Source organism: Myxine glutinosa, chromosome 1 (genome assembly GCF_964187855.1).
Source record: "Myxine glutinosa chromosome 1, kmMyxGlut1.1, whole genome shotgun sequence".
NCBI classification, from domain to species: Eukaryota; Metazoa; Chordata; class Myxini; order Myxiniformes; family Myxinidae; genus Myxine; species Myxine glutinosa.
The window spans coordinates 107497254-107524328 of record NC_136261.1 but is presented as its reverse complement, the minus strand read 5'-3'; the positions used below and the strand labels follow the sequence as shown (position 1 = coordinate 107524328).

Sequence of the window (27075 nt, the reverse complement as noted above, 5' to 3'; positions counted from 1 at the left end):
TAATTGTTGATGGTTCAACATCTCCCTCCTTCCCTATCAACAGTGGTGTCCTTCAAGGTTCTGTCCCGTCTCCAACACGCTTCCTTCTTTTCATCAATGACCTTCTTTCTTCTATAAATATCCAAATGCACTCATATGCTGATGACTCGACATTACATTCCTCCATGTTTTTCCCATCTTCCGTCACTTGATATACATCTCGTTTCATCACAGCCACCTCTTTAAATTCGGATTATGACAAGATTTCCCAGTGGGGGATGTAATGTAATCATGTTAAGTTTAATGCTTCTGAAACTCAATTTCTTCCCAACTTTTTCTCTAAAACTCCTCTCAACTCTCCAATCTCCTTTGAAAGCTCCACAGTTGCACCATCTCATTATAAGGCCAAAAAAACTATATTGCTGGTCTCTGGTCAGACCAATGTTCCAGAATTGATGCGGCGATGCGGTTTTTTCTTTTTTCTTTTTCTTTTTGAAAAGCATGGTTGCACATATGAAGGTGTTTTTTGTGTCCTCATGCCTTGCGGTTCTCCTCATCTGCCGTGGTGCCATCCAGAGAAAAATTAAAGACAGCAAATGGGACTGGTAGGCCTTTTTGTAAATAATGAACACAAGCTTAATAAGTTATTTTAAAATGTATTTATTCTGAAAATCATTAAGTTCTTCAAGCATATTATAGACTGCCATTTCGTTCTCGAGATCGCCTCGCCGTACCGTCAAACATTCCAATGCGTCGATCGCGTCAACACTGCGCATGCGCAAGTGGTGTAACAGGCGATTGCCGAAGCATTTGAAAGCTGAAAAAAACCACGCATGCGCAAATGACTACACCCCGGACCAATCTTCGTGTACGGGATGACGCTGCATGTGTATCAAAGCCGCGTATGTGCAGATGGGCTGTATGGTGTGGTTCAACTCCCACGATCTCTTCTCCCAGTCCACCAGATTACCACAGACACTTTCAACTTCATGACAAACGCGATAGGATCCAGGCCTAACTAAGGAGACCACCCGCAGCTCTCTGGGCCTTCTGGTTGCTTCACAAAAACCCGACAAAGAACGTCTTCGTTTCAATAAATGACAATATCCAACCGATTGGATTAATGACGTCACGGCACATAACACAAAACTACTCATACCTTTGGAACGGCTGTTTGGATTTGGACAAACTAAACGTAGTTTTGCAGGGGAGAAACGTGTGCGAACGTCGATAGCCGAGATCTTTCATATTTCCCGAGATAGCGCGCCGGCCCGGCTACATACCTACATTATATGGCTCCTCACGCTCGAAATCGCGTTTTCGGCGAGAACGTGACGTCACGGCTCACTTAATTGCAATTATCTCGTCTCGGCGCCGCCTCAAGTATACGCGAATACTTGAGGCGGCGCGGCATTGTTTATGTTTAATGTGCTCTATAATTTATGATGTGCTCTATATTATATAGACGGCGCGCACTGTTGTAGGCACCGTTAGAAATTTGAAAAAAAAAAATTGTTGATGCGCAGGGTCAAAATCGATGCGCGCGCTGACCAGAGACCGGAAATATATATTTTTTGGCCTAAAATAGAGCAAACGTATATGGTTCACTATGTATGTATGTATGTTTATATGTGACGAAACGTCTTCTTCTTCAAATAAAATTACCCCCATCTTAATTAACCCTCTTAATTACGTTAAGACTGATGAGCCCCTCAGACCTTTCATGACCCTTTAATTCCCCCAAGACCCTTCAGACCACCAAGACACCCTGAAGACCCAAAATACCCTGAAGACCACCAAAGACCGAAAACACCCTTCAAGGCCCTGAGGCTCAAAAAGACCCTGAATACCCAAAGACCCAAAACACCCCGAAGACCGAAAACACCACAAAGACCCAAAACACCCCGAAGACCCAAAACACCCCGAAGACCCAAAACATCCCGAAGACCCAAAACACCCCGAAGACCCAAAACACCCCGAAGACCCAAAACACCCCGAAGACCCAAAACACCCCGAAGACCCAAAACACCCCGAAGACCCAAAACACCCCGAAGACCCAAAACACCCCGAAGACCCAAAACACCCCGAAGACCCAAAACACCCCGAAGACCCAAAACACCCCGAAGACCCAATACACCCCGAAGACCCAAAACACCCCGAAGACCCAAAACACCCCGAAGACCCAAAACACCCCGAAGACCCAAAACACCCCGAAGACCCAAAACACCCGAAGAGCCAAAACACCCCGAAGACCCAAAACACCCGAAGAGCCAAAACACCCTGAAGACCCGAAACACCCCTAAGACCCAAAAGACCCAAAATACCCCGAAGACCAAAAAGACCCCGAAGACCCAAAAGACCCAAAAGACCCAAAAGACCCAGAAGACCCTTAAAGACCAAGAAGAACCAAAATAACCTTAAGACCCAAAAGACACCGAAGACACCAAAGACCCAAAAGGCCCTGAAGACCAAAAAGACCCCGAAGACCCAAAAGACCGTGAAGACCAAAAAGACCCCGAAGACAAAAAAGACCCCAAAGACCCAAAAGACCCCGAAGACCAAAAATATCCTGAAGACCCAAAATACCCCAAAGACCCGAAACACCCCTAAGACCCAAAAGACCCCGAAGACCCAAAATACCCCGAAGACCAAAAAGACCCCGAAGACCAAAAATACCCTGAAGCCAAAAAATATCCCGAAGACCAAAAAGACCCCGAAGACCCAAAAGACCCCAAAGACCCAAAAGACCCCAAAGACCCAGAAGACCCTCAAAGACCAAGAAGAACCAAAAGAACCTTAAGACCCAAAAGACACCGAAGACACCAAAGACCCAAAAGACCATGAAGACCAAAAAGACCCCGAAGACCCAAGAGACCCAAGAGACCCAAAAGACCCCGAAGACCCAAAAAGACCCAAAGACCCTTAAAGACCAAGAAGAATCAAAAGAACCTAAAGACCCAAAAGACCCCGAAGACCCAAAAAGACCCAAAGACCCTTAAAGACCAAGAAGAATCAAAAGAACCTTAAGACCCAAAAGACCCTGAAGACCCCGAAGACCCAAAAGACACCGAAGACCCTTAAGACCCAAAAGCCTCTGAACACACCAAAGACCCAAAAGACCCTGAAGACCCAAAACACCTCAAAGACCCAAAATACCCTTAAAGGCCCAGAGGATGCAAAAGACCCTGAAGAACCAAATGGCCATGGAGACCCAAAACACCATGAAACCCAAAAGACAGATGGTCAAAGATACCTACCCCTCTGAAACGACGTGTGGTGAGGCGCGCGGAGCGCGCCGAGTCACACTAGTGTGATACAATAAACCTACTAGGTAACATCAAATTTATCCTGGAATCCACACATTATAACGCAAATAGATAAGTATGCCTCTAAGAAACCAGAAGTCCTGTTAAGACGTCGAAGATTCTTCTCCTCTGAACAGTTGCTTCAACTATATAAAGAAAATTGATTGATTGATTCATCCTTGTACAGAGTACTGCTCTCACATCTGGGAAGGTTCTAGCCTCCCTCTTCTCTTAGACTATTCTCTCTTTCTTCACTTTCTATCTATGTTATTTTATTTAAGGCCTGACCCCAATGAGGACTCAAAGTATTAGAGAGTATTAGAGCCTTCCAAATAAAAAATAATAAACAAAAAACCTGTATATTAAACTGCTACTCCTACGTCCTTCCTGCCTTTCACAAACAACCTAAAGGGGTGTTTAATTTCAAGTACTAGTCTCTGCTTGACCTGGTGAAGCACCATACCTGAGCTTGTTGTTGAAGTAGCTGCTTAAGATGACGGTCCTGACGCATTGCATCCTCCTCGAGGTGCCGGCAGCGAGCTTGTGTTTCATTCAGTTGAGTCTCACGGCTGCGCAGATCTCGCTTCAACTGCCAAACCTGAGCCAGCAAGTCTTCGGGATCCACAGAGGATGCCACAATGCGAGGACGGCCTGCATGGCACACCACGTAGTGACGAAAACATTTTTGAGAGAAGGAATGGGTAATGGATAATTTCAGGACACTAGCATACCCTTTCATACATGACCACAAATATATCACATGATGACGATATATAAACCAAAACTAGAACGGCACTCAGTAGAGAGCATACCTCCACCTGGTTGGCCATATCACTCAATGGTGAAGAATCACTGAAAAAATTATACCCAGCTGGATCCGTATCCGGATCTTCACCAAAATCTAATCGATTCTTCCTTGTCAAATACCCAACCTGTCCATCAATTTTCGTCCAAATCCATCCATAACTTTCTGAGATATCCTGCTATGTATCGTTTTTGGCCTATATCTCCCAATGGGGAAGTTTCACTTAAAAAATTCTACTAGCCGGATCCGAATCCGGATCTTCACCAAAATCTAATCATTTCGTCCTTGTCACATACGCTACATCTCTGCGAAATTTCGTCCGAATCCGTCCACAATTTTTGAGATATTTTGTTCACAAATGGACAGACAGACAGACAGACAAATAGACAGGGGGTGAAGACATAACCTCCATCCACATTCGGTGGCGGAGCTAATGAACCTGTCATCCAAGTACATCTTTTATTGCGAGGTATATCGATTCAACAGAAACCTGCAAGGAGTCGGTTTGTGTGGACAACACCATTTTGGAATACTACAAAAAAGCTAATCAGTCTTCAGTGGCTAGTGCAGTGAGGAATAGAACGACACTAAGTAGAGAGCATACCTCCGTCTGATAGGCAATATCACTCAGTGGTGAAGAATCACTTTAAAAATTCGACTAGCTGGATCCGGATCTTCACCAAAATCGAATCGATTCTTCCTTGTCACACACACAACCTGTCCAACAAGTTTCGTCCAAATCCGTCGATAACTTTCTGAGATATCCCGCTATGTATCGTTTTCGGCCCGATATCTCCCAATGGTGAAGCTTCACTTAAAAGATTCTCGTTGCCGGATCCAAATCCTGATCTTCACCAAATTCTAATCATTTCGTCGGTGTCACATATGCTACATCTCTGCCAAATTTCGTCCGAATCCGTCCACAAGTGTTCGAGATATTTTGTTCACAAACGGAAAGACAGACAAATGGACAAACAGACAGACAGGGGTGAAAACATAACCTCCATCCACCTTTGGTGGCGGAGGTAAAAATGGGCCAAAAATGAATTCTGAAGACTTCATATAGCGTTTGTGTTAAAACATGGTGCTTACCTTCAAGGCACCTGGGTTGTGTTCCATTAGCAAGTGGCTTGCTTACTGATCGGTAAGCAGCTCCTTTGATTCAAAGCGTTCAAGCAAGCACTCCAACGGAATGGAGCACGCCGCACCGCTTAGTTTTTTCGATTGCTTAGTTTTTTTTCGATTGCCTACAGTTTGTTCGATTGCTTACAGTTTTTTCCGATTGCTTACAGTTTTTTCCGCTTGCTTACAGTTTTTTTAGATTGCTTAAACACGATTTTGAAAACAGGGCCCATTTTGTCAAAACACTGCACACAATTTACACAACCACACACACAAGTAGCAGAACACCTCAGATCCTTTGCAAAATGAAACACTCTTGTAAAAACTATACAATAATTTATAAAAACCATATTTTGTTACCATATGAAACACACACGTTTCATATGACTTAATTCTGTTTGAACCAGTTACACTCTGCTGTTGCTAACCTAAAACACTTTTAGCAATTCTACTTCTCGGTGATTAGAGTACTGCAAGGGAAGTACACAGAGAAAGTGCAAATATACAATAAATTCACCAAACACTACACAAGACCAATGCTGCAGACTGATGAAAATATAATTTATTTCTCTCCATATACCCAAATCAGTCAACATGTCAACAAGGAGAATCACAACAAAACATGTCCCAGTTTTCATGCTACTACAGTAGTGTGCATAACACTGTAAGCTCAGCAAATATCAGACAAACATAAAATACTGTATCCAGTACAGGTTACAATTACAGTAACAAGAAAAAAATCTGAAAAAAAAATGAAAATACAGTACAGAAAATACTAGACATTATCTCTTCGCCGAGCTGGATCTGGCCAGAGAATTTCATCAACATCACAGGCGATATCCTCATTGGCAAGACAACGTGGGAAGAACCGTCTTGAATGTCGAATCCATCCTTGCACAGCTGCGGCGTCGATTTGGTCACAGGCCTCCTCCATGGCCTGAATGAGGGGTACCTGACCATGTCACCCTCACTCTTCTTCTTCTGACTCCTTCCATTTTGGTTGAAGACAGGTGAACTCACCTGCTGCATTTTTATAGTGCTTAAACCTGATTGGTGTGTCTACAATTAAGCAATCATGTGTTTGCGCACCTGATGGCTGTGTTTAACCAAGTGGCTCATAGGTGTGGTAATTTGACAGTCACTGCTTTGGAATTGCAAGGAAGTGACTGTGTAGTGGCTACCGCTGGGTTTTCACAATCGCCTTGCACCTATCAAGGACGCGGAGCGATCACCATGCCGGGCTCGTCCAGGACGCCCGGGCAGGCTCGCCCTCAACTTGCCAGGCCGCAGCCAGGACGCTGGGCCACGCCCCCTCTCGCCTTTCCTGGGCAAACGCTCCGGGATAATATGTATATATATTGCTGCCCGATAAACGGGCTTTTCAGAGTGCCTGAGTGTTTGGTTTGATTAAAGCAACTCGGATGAATTCCAGCTTTTTGTCGCGTCCATTCTTCCGATCGACGTGGGAGCCCCAGCTCCTTCATTGGTGACCTACCGACATGGACACGGCAGTCGCCCTTAAACTGCCTACCTTCTGGGAGGCTCACGCGGCGGTTTGGTTCGCACAGGCGGATTCCCTGTTCGCCCTGCGAGGCATCACGGCCGACGACACCCGCTTCCACCATGTGGTAGCAGTGCTCGGTTCGGCCACCGCGGCCCGCGCCCTGAGCCTCCTCGAGAGCCCGCCAGCCGCTGACAAATACGGCGCGATTAAGAAGCTTCTCCGCGAGGCTTTCGCCCTCCCATCGGCGGAACGCGCACGGCGCCTGCTCGACCTGCCCGAGCTCGGCGACACGCGCCCTTCCGAGCGAATGGACTACATGCTTTCACTGCTCGGCGAGCACTCTCCGGCAATCCTGTTCCGGGAGCTGTTCCTCCGTCAGCTGCCTAACCCTAACTTCGCGAGGTATGCCTCGCCCTGGCAAGCACGACGATCACAGATCCCCGGGCCCTTGCCAGAGAAGCCGACAAGATCTCCGCCGCAGGACAGCGCATCGCAGCGGCGACATGGGACCCATCGCCGTCCGATGCAACACCCATGGCGCCCGAGCACCCGGCACGGTCGACGACCGAACTGCCGACGCAATTGGCGGCCGCTACACCGAGCCGACCACCTCCAGCACGACGACCGGGGCCTCCACCTGACCAAGCATGGTGTTACTATCATGCCAGGTTCGGACAGAAGGCCCGGACATGCCGACCCCCGTGCACCTTCGGCAGGCCGGGAAACGGCCGGGCCGGCGTTCATTACCAGCCATGACCGCCGGCCACACGGGCAACTTACTGTTCATCACGGATAAAGCGTCCGGACGGCGCTTCCTGTGCGACACCGGCGCCCAACTGAGCGTCATACCTGCCTCTGACCAGGACAGGCAATCCGCGGTTTGCGGCCCCTCCTTGGTTGCGGCCAACGGATCGACCATCCGCACCTTCGGCCCGCGCAACGTCACCCTCTGCTTCAGCGGCCAACGCTTTGCTTGGACGTTTGTAACCGCAAACGTGCCCATGGCTCTGCTAGGCGCCGACTTCCTCTGCGCACACGGACTGCTGGTGGACGTCCAACGGCGTCGTTTAATCAACGCCGAAACCTTCAGCTCCCTGGTATGCACATTGAGCAGCTCCGCGCCGACCGAGCTGGCATGCGCCGTCCCGGCGGCGAACGAGTTTGCTCGCCTGCTCACGGAGTTCCCGGCCCTCACGCGGCTGACGTTTTCGGCCGTCGCAGTACGGCATGGGATCGAGCACCACATACCAACCACGGGCCCGCCGGTCTACGCCAGGGCCCGCCGCCTCGACCCAGCCAAGCTCGCCGTGGCGAAGGCCGAATTCGACGCGTTGGAGCACCTCGGCATCATGCGGCGCTCCGATAGCGCGTGGGCCTCGCCACTGCACATCATGCCAAAGCCGGGGGGTGGATGGCGCCCGTGCGGCGACTACCGCCGTCTCAATGATGCTACCACCCCCGACAGGTACCCGATCCCGCATATCCAAGACTTCTCCGCCCGTCTGGCGGGATGGGTCATTTTTTCGAAAATTGATCTCATACGGGGATATCACCAGGTACCTGTCAGGGCGGCCGACGTCCCTAAAACGGCAGTCATCACGCCGTTCGGCTTATTCGAATTCTTGCGGATGCCGTTTGGTCTCAAGAACGCGGCTCAGGCGTTCCAGCGCTTGATGGACGGCGTGCTGCGTGACCTGCCGTTCCTTTTCGTTTACCTGGACGACATCCTCGTCGCCAGCACGTTCCGGGCCGAGCACCTCCTCCACCTCCGAACACTGTTCGGGCGCCTCAGCGAGCACGGCCTCATCGTCAACCCGGCCAAATGCCACTTCGGCACAACGGCCGTTGATTTTTTGGGCCACCACATCACCAAGAACGGGGCCGTGCCGCTGCCAACCAAGGTCGAGGCCATCACCACGTTCCCGCGTCCCCGCACCATAAAGGCCCTGCAGGAATTCCTGGGAATGGTGAATTTTTATCACCGCTTCATGCCCCGCGCTGCTCAACTCATGCGGCCCCTCTACGAAGCCCTCCGGGGCAAGCCGGCCAAGCACGACATCGCCTGGTCCGCAGCAATGGATGCGGCCTTCCAAAGCTCAAAGCGGGCCCTCGCCGACGCAACACTGCTCGCTCACCCAGTGCTCAACGCTCCCATCGCCCTCACCACGGATGCCTCCGACTACGCGGTGGGTGCCGTACATGAGCAATGGGTGAACGGGGTTTGGCAGCCACTCGCTTTTTTCAGCCGGCAGCTCCGGCCGAACGAGCTCAAATACAGCACGTTTGACCGGGAGCTCCTCGGTCTACACCTGGCCGTCCGCCATTTCCGCCACCTCCTGGAGGGCCGACCTTTCACGGCGTTCGTCGACCACAAGCCGTTGGTTTACGCCATGGCCAAGGTCACGGAGCCGTGGTCGGCCCGCCAACAGCGCCACCTCTCCGCCGTGTCGGAGTTTACCACGGACATCCGGCACGTCGCCGGCAAAAACAACGCCGTGGCCGACTGTCTTTCCCGGGCCAGCGCGAACGCGGTCCACCTGGGCGTGGACTTTGCGCTTATGGCGGCGGACCAAACCACCGACACCACGGTGCAAGCCCTCCGGGCGGCGGACACGGGCCTCCGCCTGGCCGACATCCCCTTCGCGGACACTGTCCTGCTCTGCGACGTCTCCCAAGGCCAGCCTCGCCCCATCGTGCCCGTCACCTGGCAACGCCGCATCTTCGCCTCCCTCCACGGCCTTTCCCACCCAGGCCGGAAAGCTTCCCAGAAGCTGGTGTCGGCGCGATTCGTCTGGCACGGCCTTCGTCGGGACGTCCGCGATTGGACCAGCACCTGCACGGCCTGCCAACGGGCCAAGGTCCACCGACACACCCAGGCCCCGCTGGCACCTTTCACCGTGCCCGAACGACGTTTCGACCACGTCAACGTGGATCTGGTGGGCCCCCTCCCCCCGTCACGGGGGTTCACACACCTGCTCACCATGGTGGACAGGACCACCAGGTGGCCGGAGGCAGTTCCCCTCATCTCCACCACCACCGCCGACGTGGCGCAGGCTTTCATCGCCACCTGAGTCGCCCGCTTCGGCGCACCGGCGGACATCTCGTCAGACCGCGGACCACAGTTCACCTCCGAGCTGTGGGGCGTGGTCGCCCGCAACCTGGGGGTCAAGCTCCACTGTACTACGGCCTACCACCCCCAAGCAAACGGGTTGTGCGAGCGATTCCACCGCTCCATGAAGGCCGCGCTCATGGCCGGCCTTCAAGACGGCGGTTGGGCCGACCGGCTACCGTGGGTCCTTTTGGGCCTCCGCACGGCCCCCAAGGAGGACCTCCAGGCATCCACCGCCGAGCTTGTCTATGGCCAGGCGCTACGCGTCCTGGGCGAATTCGTGCCCGACGCTACCAGTCCCTGGTCCGCAGCTCACCAGCGCTCGGACCTCCAGGAGGCCGCCCGACGGTTTGCCCCCGTGCCAACATCCCACCACGGTGACCCCCAGTCCTACGTCCCCCCAGCACTTCGCACAGCGGAGTATGTTTTTGTGCGTCACGACGCACATCGGGGGCCACTCCGGCCGCCGTACGACGGGCCCTTCCGGGTGCTGCGATGGGACGACAAGTCGTTCGTCATCGACATCGGCGGCAGGTCGGACCGGATTGCGGTGGACCGCCTCAAGCCGGCGCACGTGGACGTCGACCACCCACCACGGGTGGCCCTTCCGCCGCGGCGAGGCCGCCCCCCGTCCACGGTGCCCCCCACTCGACCGCCCACCACCACACCGGACCCCCTCCCACGACCCGCCAGGGGTCGCTTCGGCCGGGTCATCAGGACCCCCCTCAAATTGACCCTGCCGGTGCAAGTCGATTCTGGGGGGACGTGTGTAGCGGCTACCGCTGGGTTTTCACAATCGCCTTGCACCTATCAAGGACGCGGAGCGATCACCATGCCGGGCTCGTCCAGGACGCCCGGGCAGGCTCGCCCTCAACTTGCCAGGCCGCAGCCAGGACGCTGGGCCACGCCCCCTCTCGCCTTTCCTGGGCAAACGCTCCGGGATAATATGTATATATATTGTTGCCCGATAAACGGGCTTTTCAGAGTGCCTGAGTGTTTGGTTTGATTAAAGCAACTCGGATGAATTCCAGCTTTTTGTCGCGTCCATTCTTCCGATCGACGTGGGAGCCCCAGCTCCTTCAACATCATGATATACTTCTGTGTCTAATGTATACAAGTGTGTTTAGTGTTTTGCAAATCACTGTGTGTATTGTTTTGCAAAAAGTGTGAGGCTGACATTGTGCTTATAGTGATGCAAATCTGGGGCGATGTTTTGCTCCTTGAGTGTAAGGTTTTGATAATTGTGTAATACTTTTGATTTTAGTGCTTATGCAATCGAAAAAAACTGTAATAACATGTGGGTCTCCATGTAAACAACGCTGTTGTGGCACCCAAACAAATGCGATCCAGGCCGTCGTTTTCAGTTCGTACTCGATCATCTTGCGATCTCAACTTCCCCAAACTAATTAATTGTGTTAGCAGCAGCTACATAGTACGAGGAAGAGGGAAAGAAAGATAAAGAAACGGGGAGTCACAAGGAGCAGCCCCCTGCCAAGCTTATCTATGGACCTGCCACTGTGTATTTTGTAAAAGGGGGGAGCGGGGGTTGTATGTTTGTGGATCTTGAAGGATGAAAAGCAGAAGTAACTGTGAAATAAAAATAAGAAATGCACACTTCAATAATACCAGCAGAGTACCCACCCAGATTTTGCACATTGCTATACTTGATGAATAAAGAAATGTCTGTATATTGCAAGATGACTCTTTTGGTGTGTGTGTGTGTGTGTGTGTGTGTGTGTGTGTGTGTGTGTGTGTGTGTGTGTGTGTGTGTGTGTGTGTGTGTGTGTGTGTGTGTGTGTGTCCACTTCTATATATTTTCACTTAAAAAATTATGGAGGCTGTTTGCAAAAATAGCCTCCATAATCAGATTCAAAATGCACTACAACAAATGAAATGTTCAGAGGCCTGCCCCTGTTATGCAAACTCATAATCTATACTTTCAAAAGCTATTAATTGTGTCTGTCTGTCTGTGGAAAAGTCACACTATGCACTTAAATCTCTGTATGTACTGTAATGTTCTGTACTGTTTGAACGTGAGTTCAACCATGATAAAGGTCTATTAGAACATACCTTTTCAACCTTTACACTGTTTAGACCCCTTTGGACCATTTTGACCCTTTGGATCTTTAGACCCCTTAGTGGACTGTTAGACCCCTTAGATCCTAAGTACTACTGCAACATACCCTCTAGACCTTTAGAACCTTTAGAACAGTGGCAGGTCCATAGATACGCTTGGCAGGGGGCTGCTCCTTGTGACTCCCCGTTTCTTTATCTTTCTTTCCCTCTTCCTCGTACTATGTAGCTGCTGCTAACACAATTAATTAGTTTGGGAAAGTTGAGATCACAAGATGATCGAGTACCATCGAGTACACATGCACACATGAGAGTTGCAATAGCCTTGCATCCCCTTCGGGGTGAGAATAAAAAGCCAACAGATTTTTTGGTTTGGGTAATGTATAGGTAGATGTCAGCAAGCCTTTGTTCTCCTTATCAAGCTGAAGACAGTCTCTAAAATGTAGCAGACATATTGTTTATAGTTTGTTGTTCTTCAGAAGACAAAATCAGGAAAGCTAATATAAACATTGCTTGCGTAGAGGAGGACCCTTTAACTTTTTTGATAATTCACACACATAATCGTGTTAAAACATCATATTCCATAAATAGTGCATTTGTGTGCATTCGACTATCATATTCATATGATATCATATATCACATGAATATCACATTCATATTCATATATCATATATCATATTCACATTCACTATCATATTCGACTATCATATTCGACTATCATATCATATTCACATTTGTGCATCATGCATTGAGGCATGTGCATTGCTATGAATATAAATCCCCTTTAGGAAATGAAAGCCACAAATGAAAACCCTTTCTGAACAAAGCATCTGAGCAATTTTAACAACACAAATAAAATCACTCATCACATCAAGCAAAGATTACTCTCAAACAATGATCAATGCACTTACATGTGTCGGTGTCTAGCTGGAAAGCATGGCATGAGCGTACAAAAGCATGGCACTCTCATTTCGATTTTCCTTGACAGGCCACGCAATGTTGCCTAATGTGTGGCCAAACAAGCACAAAGATGTGCCCAAAATACTTGCCCATGAAGATTACATAATACAACACCAACCACTCTACACAATGGGACAAACAAAGGTTTTTAATCCAAAGGAGTTTGAAATTTCACCTGGGCTTTTGTTAATGACCAAAATTTATATATATCAACAAATATGTAAACCTCAATTCATGCTTGTTTGTTTCTTTAAATATGCTCAAAAACTAAAAAAAAACTACTGAATTAAATCCAACCCAATTTTGTGTGTTGCCTCAGCGTAACCCAAGTATGGCTTCTGTCAGGGTAGCATGTCGCAAATCATCGTACGTAATAAAGTTAAAAGATGGCAAAAAGTTCTACCAGTAATATCGAATTTTGAGTTTAAAAAAATTTCCCGTTTCCATGTGACCTGTGTTCTCTTGTGTGAACATTTTCCACGTGACCCAAAGTCCTCACCCTCTGGGACATTAAACCCGAAGGTCAAATCGACAAGAAATCGTTACATATTTCATGTGTTCCCCAATGTTAATTGCATGTAAAAAGATTCATTTTTAAATGTTTACTTTTTTTTGTATAATCAGTCGAGGCTCGTGTAAGAGCTAACACATAGAACATCTTGGGGAAAATGCCAGTGGCATAGAAAAGGCCCCTTTATGTGGTATGTGCCATGTGGCAACGTATAGAAAAGAAGGGACATTCCATATCTTGTAGGAAATGCCAAACAATTCAAATGAAGAATGAAAAATATGAATGATCGTTTCAAGGCCATTTTCCCCACCAGAGCGGGGGTTAGCCTTGCAGGCCCCATGACAATCATGGTTCCCTGTTTGAGGCAATGTTTTTATGGCCGGATGCCCTTCCTGGTGCCAACCCTTAGTCGCCTCTTACGATGCGCAGGGATACGGTATACCTATTCTAAACCGGGGTACACACCGGGATCATTCATCCCAGCAAGCTAGTACTCAATTTGCCAACCTCGGAAGGATGACAGGCTGAGTCAACCCCCCTGGTGTTAATTTAGCGATCGACCGGGATTCGAACCCAGGATCCTAGGATCCCAAGCTGGAAAAAATATCTTGTGCATGCTGGACTACCCTTGTGTTCTTAGGAGGAACCAAGTAATGCTCTAGAAAAGTTCTTATAAAGGGGTGCTAATTTGATTCATGCAGCTGCATGAAGAAGTAAATGTGTTTTATTTGCAGATGTGGGGATGTATGTACATATGTATATACAGTATATATATATATATATATATATATATATATATATATATATATATATATATATATATATATATGTATTTCATTTTAAAGTAAAAACTATGGCACTTAGTTGGAATTTGTGTCGAAAGCCATTAACTAGACCTATTGGCCGATGTATATTCCAAGTTTCAGATAGTTTCAATGTATAGCCTTTGAGATACGAGCGCCAATACATTTTGGGCGAATGGACAGACGGACACCAACATTAATTTGAGGGTTTTCTTAATAAAACTGAAGAATGCGGAAATGGATGTTGGTGAAATTTGAAATATATTACCTCGATGTACAAAGCATTTACTTCTGAAACTTGCAACCGATTTCGTCCAGTAGAAGCCGAGAAACGAGTTTTCGGTCCCCCTGTTAAAGTTGCATACAGAGAAACCATCCCATATATAAGGGAGGGGCACTTTGCGCCTCCCTTGATATAATAAAGGGAGCGGGAGACAAGAGGGGGAGAGAGAGGGAAGCACAACAGTAGAGAACAGGGACATCAGGAGATCTGTGGAAGGGAGAGGGCTGGGATGGGGTACTTGTCTCCCGCTCCCTTTATTGTATGGTTTATGTGTCTTTTTTTTTTTTTGTGATTGATGTTAGCTCTTACACGAGCCTCAATCTTGTATACAAAAAAAAAAAAAAAAATGGACACTACTAGGAGTTTCAGGAAAGAAAAATAAATTTGAAAAAGGTGGATTTGGGGTACATTAACAGGGGTAGAAAAGATCAAGGTTTTGGATTGGGGAAGATAAGAGATGGTGGTGAACAGCTGTTTTAAAGTATTCGGGGTAAGTCTGCTATTCCATGTCTTTTGCCTTTCGCTTGTACATATCTCATACTGTACATAGCTCATAAAAATACTGTACATAACTCATTTGGGAAGCTGGAAATCTGCACACAATCAACACATGCTTAGCCTAATTGCTAAATTTGTACGTGTGGCACTGCTTTGTTTTTCTTGAAGAATTTGGTCAAATTTTAACCCTGCCGGCAGGATCGCATATAGCAGGGGTTCTCAAACCCAAGGTCACACCTTAAACTTGAAAAACCCCCTTCAAAATTCTGGTTTGGGGGGGGGGGCGGGGGTTCACATTGAAAGCGTTTTTTCTGACAATTTTTATCGGAAGTACAGGTACCAAGTAGGTACGGGTACCAGATGGGTCGCTAGGTGATTGTGATTTCAAATTTTAGGTCGTGGACAAAAACGTTTGGACACTGGCCTAGAGGCATGCACACTCACCTCTGAGTTGTTTAGCTTGGGTTCAAATCTCGGCCTAGCAAAAAACTTTCATCCTTTTGTTTCGCAGTCAGAGCGAGGCATCAATGTGTGTTCCGTCCCTCAGACTGGGAGTCCCGTCTGTCAGCATTAGTTGGTGGGCGTTACAGATACCATGATGTTCTTCGCTGCTGAAGGGAGACAACGGCCATCCAGTATGGAGATGGTGTCTCCTAAAAAACACCCAATTGGGGTAGGACATTCTTTTTTTCCACCTGGCCAAGTTATCCCCTCCTCCACAGTAGTCCTGTGAAGAGGTTTCCTCATTTCAGGACAAGGTGAAGGTTTTGCCAGTGTTTCCTCTTCTTCTTTTTCTCTGTCACCTTTCACATTTAGTGGCTCTCAGCCTTGTTTAGGGCAAATTTAAATAAAAAGCATAGCTGAGAATACATTAGAATGTATTTGTCTTACTTCATCTGTCTTATTATATTTTCAATATTCCACCGCCAAAGTTTCTATTTTAACCACCTTCCCCAGCCTCTTCCCTCACCTGCCCCTGCTACCCCTCCTCGCTCCCCAGTAGCAATAGATTGACTTGGATAAAAAAAACTAAGATTCATTCGAATGCCAACCAATCTCAACAGAACAAAATCTTCACACAAAACATATCTGGCAGATGTTATCATCTTAATATGGTGTCTCACCAAAACCACCACTATTGCGTGGATTCCTGGAGCTCTGTAACCCAAGGCTCTCTCGCAAGAACTTGGTTTCACTAGTAGTACGAGTCGTAGCCGTCGGGGAATTCCTCTGGCTGATGGTCTGGTCGTTAATCTTCTTTAAGGTGTGGCTCAGCACTAAGGCAGATAAATGTTCTGTTAGTCCATCACACAGAATCTATAAACAATATTAGATGGTTGGCCAATTAACTTATAAGGTGAAAACATTAGAACTGAGCAACCAATCACAGTATCTCTAGAGAACGGAGCATGTGAAGTGGCATGAAGCACATCATACCGATTACTGGTTTTAGTTGATTTTTTAAAATAAATAAATAGTGAATCTGAAATACAGGTGCCTTCGTTATGGAAATTACAACAGTCAATTTCAAGTGCAAAAACTGATGTTGCCACTATTACTCTACAAACTTTCAGTAACCTATCATTCTTATGTGAATATTCAAAAACACAAAGTGCAGAATAACCTGGACTGAACCTCATATCTAAACAAAACAATGGAAATATTTAAGGAAACAAACAAAGCTTAGCAAAACACAAACAGAACTCCAAATAAATGATTAACGGCAATGAGATAATGGTGAATGTATGAGAGGCGTTGGAAAAGTTATTGCAACAAGATACGACAGTCCAAGAAACACCATTTCTGATCTTTCCATTTACCTTATAAGTGCATATCGTGTGTCTCAATAAAATATATACGGACGATAAATATCGGAAACTATACTATCCTGTCGTTCTGCATTGTCCTATGGGTAAGAGACTAACCGATGACATGCAATCATTCCATCACATGCTCACGCCATCTGTTAGGTATTAGTAACACTCAACATCGACCCTCTGTCTGCTGTTTAATTATTCTTTCTGAGTTATGAAAGCCTGAATACATTTTATTGAGACACTATTTTAATTAATAAAAATGTATAGTTACTGTGAGATTTAAAAATAAAGTCGCAAACCCACGTTTGGGAAACCCTGCTTAATGATAAAACTTAACACACAGGCACTCAGCTGGATAGTAAAGGTATTCAGACAATATGTACACTACCGGTCAAAAGTTTTAGAACACCTCAATTTTTCCAGTTTTTATTGAAATTTATGCAGTTTAATGTCTCAATGTAATAATAATAATAATAATAATGCATTTATTTTATATAGCGCTTTTCAGGAAGCCCAAAGACGCTTTGACAGAGTGCAAAACATAATGCATAGCAAAACATAAAAACAATTGCAAAAAAGAAGAATCAATAGGGAAATATTCAAAGCACAAAGGAGGGAGAAGGAGAGGAGATAGTCAGGGGTTAGATGCTGTGGGTTAAATGTTGAATGCAGTGTTGAACAGGTGGGTCTTGAGTGATGTTTTGAATGTGGTGAGTGAGGAGGAGTCTCTGATGGTGTGAGGTAGCGAGTTCCAGAGGGTGGGAGCAGCGATGGAGAAGGCCCTGTCCCCCCAGGATCTAAATTTGGTCCGGATGGGGGGGGGGGGGGGGGTCAGGAGGTTGGTACCAGCAGAGCGGAGGTTGCGGGTGGGAGTGTGTCTGGAGAGGAGGTCAGCCAGGTAGGATGGGGCCAGGTTATGGAGGGCTTTGTAGGTCAAGAGGAGGATTTTGTACTGGATTCTCTGGGAGATGGGGAGCCAGTGAAGCTTGTAAAGGATGGGGGTGATGTGGTCACGGGTCCGGGAATGGGTGAGTAGACGGGCAGCGGAGTTCTGAATGTATTGGAGTTTATTGGTGATTGTTGAGGGTGAACCATAAAGGAGGCTATTGCAGTAGTCCAGACGGGAAGTGATGAAGGCGTGGATGAGGGTTTCTGCAGCCACGGAGGAGAGGGATGGACGGAGACGGGCGATGTTTTTCAGGTGAAAGGAGGCTGTCTTTGTGATCTGTTTAGTGTATTTGTCGAAGGAGAGGGTTTGGTCAAAGATGATGCCAAGATTCCGGATGTGAGGGGAGGTGGATACTGGGAAACCGTCGATGTTGAGGGCAAAGTTATGGGTGGACTTGGTGAGCGTTTTTGGGCCAATGATGATTATTTCAGATTTATCACAGTTAAGTTTGAGGAAGTTGATTTGAAGCCAGGATTTTATTTCAGTGATGCAGTTTGTCAGGATAGAGTGGGTGGCGGTGGAGATGGACTTGGTGGAGATGAAAAGCTGGATGTCATCGGCGAAGCAGTGGAATTGGAGACCATGACGGCGGATTAAGTGACCGAGGGGGGACAGGTAAAGGATGAAGAGGAGGGGGCCAAGAACTGAACCTTGGGGGACACCTTGGGGGAGGGGAGCAGTGGGGGATTTGCAGTTATTGATGGAGATGAACTGACATCTGTCAGAGAGGTATGATTTAATCCAAGAGAGGGCAGTGCCGGTAATGTTAAAGGTGGTTTCAAGTCGGGTGAGGAGGATGGTGTGATCGATGGTGTCAAAGGCGGCGCTGAGGTCGAGGAGGATGAGAATGTTGAGGTTGCCAGCGTCAGAGGAGAGGAGAAGGTCGTTGGTGATTTTGAGGAGAGCAGTTTCAGTGTACAGTGGTTGGAGCGGAATCCGGATTGGAATGTTTCATACAGGTTATTGGCAGAGAGGTGATGTTTGAGTTGAGTGGCTACAGCGCGTTCCAAAACTTTTGACAGAAAGGGTAGGTTGGAGATGGGTCTGAAGTTGTTTAGGGTGTCAGGGTTTAGTCCAGGTTTTTTCAGAATGGGGGTAACAGCAGCAATTTTGAGGGATGGTGGGACGATGCCTGTAGACAGGGAGGAGTTTATTGTTGCAATGATAAGTGGAGAGAGAGCAGGAAGGGAGGCCTTGACAAAGCTGGAGGGGATGGGGTCAAGAGTGCAGGTGGCAGTTTTCATTCCGATGAGGAGTTCAGAGAGGTCAGTAGGGGAGACTGGGGAGAATTGAGACAGGGGATGGCAGGATAAGGGGGGGCAGGTGGTTTGAGGGGGAGCAGGTGCGGCGGTGGTCAAGCTGTTGTAGATGTTTTCAATTTTGCGTTGGAAGAATGAAAGGAAGGAGATGCAGTTGTCTATTGTGAATGACTGGGTGGTGGTATTCAGGGGGCTGAGGAGTTTGTTTATTGTAGAGAACAGTGCTTTTGGGTTTCCGGAGCCAGAGTGGATAATTTGAGAGTAGTAGGCGGAGCGGGCGCGGGAGAGGGCATCTTTATAGTGTTGTATGTGGTCCTTGTAGGCTTGGGAGTGAACTGTGAGACCTGTTTTATTGAGGAGTCTTTCAAGTTGGCGAGCACGAGTTTTCATCAGGCGGAGTTCAGGGGTAAACCAGGGAGCAGAATGGGTGAAAGAAACTGTTTTGGTTTTTATAGGTGCAAGTTGCTCAAGGCAGGAGGAGAGAGTGTGGTTGTAGTGGTCAGTGAGGTCAGAAGGGGTGTGGAGGTCAACGAAGGGAGAAGTGGACATTTTTTCAGAGAGGGTCGATGAGAATGAGGTAGGTGAAAGAGCGTTTAGCTTACGGAAGTTGATAGTGCGATAATGCCTTGGTGCTGGGGTGGGGATGTTGATGGTCAGAGTGATGGCTAGGTGGTCAGAGAGAGTGAGGTCGGAGCCAGAGAGATGGTGCAAAATTAGTCCAGTAGAGCAGACAAGGTCCAAAATGTGACCACGGTTATGGGTAGGAAAGTTGACATGTTGAGTGAGGTTAAAGCAGGTGAGTAAATCAGTGAAGTCAGTGGTTAGCGTGGAGTCAGTGGAGTCCATGTGGATATTGAAATCACCAAGGAGGAGGATTGAGGGGGAGAGGGAACATAGCTGGGTCAGAAAGTAGGAGAAGTCAGACAGGAATGATGGGTGTGGTTTGGGAGGGCGGTAGACAACAGCCATGACTGACTGTGTGTGACCAGAGAGTTTAAAAGCCAGGTGTTCAAATGATGGAGCAGATGAGATGGAGATGAGGTTGGTCTTGATGTCTTGTCGGTGAATAACGGCAATTCCACCACCTCGGCCCTCCGAGCGTGGTTTATTGATGTAAGAATATCCATTGGGTGTGGTGAGGTTGAGCGTGTAGTAGTCCAGTGGTTGTTGCCATGTCTCAGTGAGACAGAGAAAGTCCAGTTTATTTTCCAGGATGTAGTCGTTCAGGATGAGGCATTTGTTGTTGAGGGACCAGGTATTGAACAGGGTGAGCTTGATGTTGTTTTGTACGGTGGGTATGAATCCAGGTGATTTGGCCAGGGTTCGCAGACAGGAGGTGCGATTTTGTGCGTTGTTGTGACCAGGTGTGTTGGGACGATGAGTGGGAGTGCGCTGAGCCGACCAGAGGATGGGGATGGAGTGACCTGATTGTAAATAAACAAACTTACGACCGGAGCCACGGTGAATGTACCTGGGTCGACGCAGGAGTCCATTCGATTTGATTGCAGAGATGCATGATGGGGTGGAGCGGGTTTTAAGCAGGAGAAGCCTTGCGGCGGAGTACCGCAGAGCCATGCCAGCAGGAGCGAAGGGACGAGCACGAGGCCAAGGGTGAGGAGGCGAAACAATCGTCACAACCCACGGGAGTGGGCCCGAGGAAACAGCGAAGGAGCCGAGCAGGTGAAGCCAGGAGCAGAGCTGGGACCATGCAGAGGGCAGACAGGAGCGAAGAGACGAGCACGAGGCCAAGGTTGAGGAGGCAAAGCGGCAAATGCAGCGGCAAACGACCGCCGCCGCTAATCAAGATCACGGCGGCAAACCGCCACCACCACCGCTGCAAACAATGGGCACAACCCACGAGAGTGAGCCCGAGGAAACAGCGAAGGAGCCGAGCAGGTGAAGCCAGGAGCAGCAGAGCAGAGCCGGGACCGTGCAGAGGGCAGACTCAATGGCCAAAAATCCGCCACGACCACCAGGAAAGCAAGATACGGACAATGGTCCAGTCAGAGAAGCGGCGAGCAAGTGACGCCAGCGTCCTCTCACGACCGGACCGGAAACGGAATCTCTCTCTGATGTACTCTGAAATGAAGCATAGAACAAATAAACAATTGGAGATAAAAAAAAGAAATCATAGAATCATTTTGTTTAACAAAATTTAATTTAATATTTTGACTCTGCAAAGTAGCCACCTTTTGCAGATATAACCGCCGAACACACTCGTGGCATTCTTTCTACAATGGAAATCAAATATTGTTCGGGAAGTTCTTCCCAACACTGTTTCAGAAGTTCCCACAAATGTGTTGCACTTGGAGGTTACTTTGCTTTCACCCTTCTGTCCAGTTCATCCCAAACCAGCTCGATGGGGTTTAAGTCTGGAGACTGTGCTGGCCATTCCATGATTTGAAGCCTACCGTCTTGTTCTTTTCCTCCAAGGTAGTTTTGACCTTTCCTGGAGGTGTGTTTAGGGTCATTATCTTGCTGTACGATGAACCCCTGACCAACTAGGCATATACCAGAGGGTATTGCATGGCGCTGCAAAATGCTGTGGTGGCCCTTTTGGTTAAGGGTGCCAGTCACTCTGTGCAAGTCGCCGACTCTGGATCCAGCAAAAGAGCCCCAGACCATCACGCTTCCTCCTCCATGTTTGACAGTTGGTGTCACACACTGAGGAACCATCCTTTCGCCTACTCGACGGTGTACAAAACCCCTGCGTGATGAACCAAATATTTCAAATTTTGATTCAGTGGTCCATAAGACCTTCTTCCAGTCTTCAGTAGTCCACTGGCTGTGCTTCATGGCCCAGGCAAGCCTCTTTTTCTTATTTTGCCATCTTAGCAATGGCTTTCTTACTGCCACTCGACCTGTCAAACCTGCAGCTCGAAGTCTTCTCTTCCCAGTTGAAACTGAGACTTGCTTACTTCGACCAGTGTTAAGCTGTGCTTGAAGCTGTTGTCCTGTGAGCCGCCTATCACGCAAGCTGTTGACTCTCAGAAACATATCTTCTGATTCTGTTGTGGCTTTGGGTCTGCCAGACCTCTTCCTGTCAGAGTTTCCTCCAGTTTCCAATATACTACTTCCTGCAGTGCAATATTGTCCAAATAATGCTTCAGAGGGTGTAATAACAGTCTGTTCCAATACTGCTTTTATACAGACAGAGGGTTTGTAATCAAGTAATCAGCAGAGGTTTCGACACCTGTAGGAATTGTTTGTATCAACTTTCAAGGCTTAAATTACTTACATTGCTGCAGAACAGCTGTAAGTTGTTAACCCATTACTTGTTCCCTGAAGAAGGCCTTTTTTTTACAATATAACTGTGCAATTTACATTATTTCCCCGTTTTTGCGAACCTAAACTTTTTTTTTAACCTCGAGCAGTTTACTACTTTCCTTTGTACCATTTCAGGTTATTCACTGGACTTGAATTGCTTAAATTTCAATAAAAACTGGAAAATTTGAGGTGTTCTAAAACTTTTGACCGGTAGTATATACTGTATATATAATATCCAATAAGGAAGCCAAGTTGCTCTTTTAAAGGACTTATGTATTCATTTTTTCAGCGCACATGGTGCATCGGATGGACCACATAAACTGAATGAATCATACAGGCGTTTAAACAAGAGCCGATGAGGGTGTGGATAAAATTATCTTGTTAGATTGGAGGCAAAAAATCGCAATCAAGGAGAGGATTAGACAGAAATGGGGCCTGCTATGATCAACAACAGCAAGATAGCTAGCGCAAATCTGCACAATAGTGGCTCACAAACCACATGTGTGGTGGCTGTTACTTAAGAGGATGGGGGCCTTCTCACCTAGTTACCAAGTCCTTTTTATGGCTAGCACCTAGACACAGCAGATGTAAATAAGTCACATGTTGCCATATCGACATTATATTTAATAACAACAGGTCTAAACTAGAACAGCACTCAGTAGACCGCATACCGCCACCAGGATGAATAGTTTACCTTTTGTATCCCACTGATAGGCCGGATCTGGATTCGGACCTGAACCTAAAATCGAATCGGCTTGTTCTTGTCACCTAACCAGCTCATGCACCTTGTTTTGTCATAACCTGTCAACAACGTTTTGAAATATCATGCTCGAGGTACATCGTTTTTGACCCCATCACTCAATGGTGAAGAATCACTTAATAATTCTCGTATCCAGATCCGGATTTGGATATTCACCAAAATCGAAATGATATGTCCTTATCACGCACCCAACCTGTCCACCAAGTTCCGTCCGAAACAATCCCTAACTTTTAAAGATATCCCGTTATATATCTGTTTTAGCTCTATCTCTCAAAGGTGAAGAATCACTTTGAATTCTCAGAGTGAAGAATTCTCAGATCGGGATTCGAATCTTCACTAAAATGGAATCATTTCGTACTTGTCACACACCCAACCTGTCCACCAAATTTCGTCTGAATCGGTCCACACCTTTTTGAGATATCCTGTTCACAGTCATATCAGACATAGAGGGGTGAAAACATAACCTCGGTCCATCATTGATGGCGGAGGTAATTATAAATCCTGAAAACACATCGACATTGCTAAATTATATACATATTAATCAGCAATATTCTAAGATTAACCAATATTACGTTCCCACAACAGTCCTACTACTACCGATTTAACAGCCCCAATTACTCTTGCCTTCTTGTTGGGTGCAAGACTGGGGAAATTTTTTCCACCCGAATCTTTTACGAACTCGATGGTCAGGCCTGATTTCTGGGTGAAGGAGATTTTGGCAGGAATTTCTGTAATATGTTCAGGGTGCCGGCGATAACGCAGGTACTCTTTGCGAAACACACCATATGATGTTTAACATGCACCGGCTATCATTGATGTCGGGTCAGGAATATAACCCAGAATAGATAGTTCAAAGCTCTGCTATCCTATCAGACGCATTCTCACGACAGATGGTAGATATCTCAGTGAGGCCACACAAGTTAACATTTAAACAATGCAAACACGAAAATGCGCATTTTTCTAATAGTTTATAAATATTGAACATTCAGGCAGACAGTTCACAGCTTGCAGACCACTCACATGGAGGCTTTCCGTTCCACTTGGTCGCTCCTGCTCCGAAATCATTTCTGCCCTGTAAATGGGAAATAAACATCCATAAGCATGATTATAATAAAACTCCTGAACATACCACGAATCTAATACCATGCCGCAGATCACTCATCTCATGCCTCCTTGCTGATCTTGCCCACCCTAAAAATAGTCTTCCTCCTGGTCACCCTCCCATGTCCCCACCACTAAGTTAGTTAGTTCTCCACCATTTTCCCTCTTCTTCCTCCTCATGTTACACTTTCCTCACAGGGTTCACCGCTGGTTCATCTACTATACCTCACTCAAACCACACCTGCTCTTTCTCCTTCATTTTGCAACACCCACCCTGTTCTGTGGGGCATGAAATATTTTGCAACACCCCACACCCACCCTCACCCCCACCCCCCTCCAAAAAAAAAAACCTTCACCACCCATAGCATGGAAAATGTATTTTCAAGCTCCAGATTGAGTGCATTTGTGCTTCTTCCATTGCTGATTTGACAGAGAACAAAGGAGTGTGGAGTGAGGTGTCATTGGGGTAGGGAGGCTCATCTAGAGTCCCTATGTATTAGATACTAGGAGCAGCGACAACTTGCAATTTGAAGCCATTTTGTTTCTATCGAACCCGGCTCAACGAACCTGTGGCCATTGTGTGTGAAGCACAATGTGTCAGTTTTCTAATCAACCTGTCTTTCTCTGCGTCCTAAAGGAGGATTGTTATATAAGTTATTGCTTTATTTTGGTTCTTCCAACATGTCAGAATAAACATATACAATCAGACCAGATTTACTTCACCTCAAAAAAACATATCGCAGAAACCGCAGCAAAATGAAGCGTAATGTGTGAGTAAAGGTTCACACTGATGAGCACCTAATACTTAATTTGAGGTGCACAGAGTGAGTAGAATAAACACGTATAGGGAGTGGCAGAATGCAGAAATGTGAAAGAATTGGAAGGAAAGCGAAAGACAGAAATGGCGGCACACCATCCACACCATATGCGCACACCATCAAGAGAGTAGAGAATTAGAAAAGATAACAATTGTGAGTGAAAAAAAGACAAAGAGATTCAGATGATTGATTTATTGATTTGTGCTCTGTCTGAAGGCAGGTCCTTGGCTGCTAGGCACGGGTGGTTTGCCATTGCCTTCCCAGCAGTTGGTCAGGACAGAAATTTGGAATTCGACCAGGGTAGCTTGCTTCTCTTGGCGAAGGACACCGAGGGATCTTTAAAAATCCACCAACTAATGTTAGCTTTGTTTCTTTGTGTTTCTTTATAATCAAACGGCACAGGAAAGAAGGAATTTAGAAAAAACAAAGAGGAATAAAAGAGGGCTGCAATAAAATGGAGATAAGCCATAATAGTCCAGTCAATCTAGTTCATTTTAGGGCCAAACCCAAAACAAAATTGCAACAAGTAGAGATACATTCAAAGTACACCGCTCCCACACCAAATAAATAAATAACATATCCTCCAGCACTGACATTGCCGGGGCGCCTTCGGCTTTGTGCAGCACATGGAGACGGAATTGGGAGGGAGTGGTGTACAATAATTGATTGATTCATTGATTAATTGTGTAATAAAAATAATAAATAAATAATAATCGTAAAAAATCAATTTCATAATCAATTGGCTAATCGTATACCTAAACCACCAGTGTTGCATCTGAATGTGTAACTTTTTGAAAATTAATGAAATAATAAATTAATCAAAAAAAAAAATTTCTCGATTAATCGATTAATCAATAAATAAATTAATCAATTGATTGATTAAACAATCAATCAAAAATACACTTTACAGCCAATCACATTGTCGTGTCCAAATATCAACTTCCTAACTACCCGAGATATTGCTGTGGAAGATCTGTAAATCATTTTCACATCGGAATCCATATTCAGATCTTCACCAAAATCGAATTGATTCGTCCTTGTCACACACCCAACATTAACACCCAACACATTAAACTTGGGACCACCAAGTTCAGACCAAAACTGTTTGAGATATCGTGCTATGTATCGGTTTTAGCCTTATCAATCAATGGTGAAGAATCACTTCAAAAATAAAATAATTCTCACATCCGAATCCATATTCAGATCTTCACCAAAATGGAATCAATTCGTCCTTGTCACACAACCAATCGGTCCACCACGTTTCGTCCAAATCCGTACACAACTTCTTGAGATATCCTGCTATGTATCGTTTTTGGCCCTATATCCCAATAGTGAAGAATCACTTTAAAATTCTAGTAGCCGGATCCGAATCCGGATCTTCGCCAAAGCTTGGGTCAATAGGATGAAAAGTGATGATTTTTCAGATGAAAATTTATGATTTTGGCAGTTTGACCTTGAGTTGACCTTTGACCTCGAAAATAGTTGGTTTCCCAATTCAGGGAGGCACTATGCAAATGCTGTTAAATTTTCTGGTCAATCAGATGAAAATTGATGATTTTTCAGAGGAAAATGGAAGTTTTACCTTGAGTTGACCTTTGACCTTTTAACCTCAAAATAGTTGGTTTGCCAATTCAGTGAGGCACTATGCAAATGCTGTTAAATTTCCAAGTCAATCAGATGAAAATTGACGATTTTTCAGATGAAAATGGATGATTTTGGAAGTTTGACATTGAATTGACCTTTGACCTTTTGACCTCAAAAATAGTTGCTTTCCCTATTTACTGACAAAGTGCAAATGCTGTTGAATTTCAAAGTTAATCAGATGAAAATTGATGATTTCTCAGATGAAAATGGATGATTTTGGAAGTTTGACATTGAATTGACCTTTGACCTTTTGACCTCAAAAATAGTTGGTTTCCCTATTTACTGACTCAAAGTGCAAATGCTGTTCAATTTCAAAGTTAATCAGATGAAAATTGATGATTTTTCAGATGAAAATTGATTATTTTTCAGATGAAAATGGATGATTTTGGAAGTTTGACTTTGAGTTGACCTTTGACCTTTTGCCCTAAAATTAGTTGTTTCCTATTTTAGTGACTCAATATACAAATGCTTTGCAATTTTCAAGCCAACCGGATGAAAAATGACGATT

General features: G+C 46.4%; 1 protein-coding gene across 2 annotated transcripts in view; it reads right to left on the bottom strand.

The window, feature by feature from the left end:
- LOC137419213 (IQ domain-containing protein E-like) overlaps nt 1-27075 on the bottom strand; it is a 199514-nt gene that overhangs the window by 147900 nt on the left and 24539 nt on the right. For both annotated transcript variants that reach the window (XM_078775825.1, XM_068105362.2), the window contains 3 exons: nt 24025-24076; nt 16077-16229; nt 3748-3935 (listed from right to left, as the gene is read on the bottom strand). In XM_078775825.1, coding sequence (XP_078631951.1) covers nt 3748-3935; nt 16077-16229; nt 24025-24076 — 393 coding nt within the window. The remainder of the gene's footprint in view (nt 1-3747; nt 3936-16076; nt 16230-24024; nt 24077-27075) is intronic.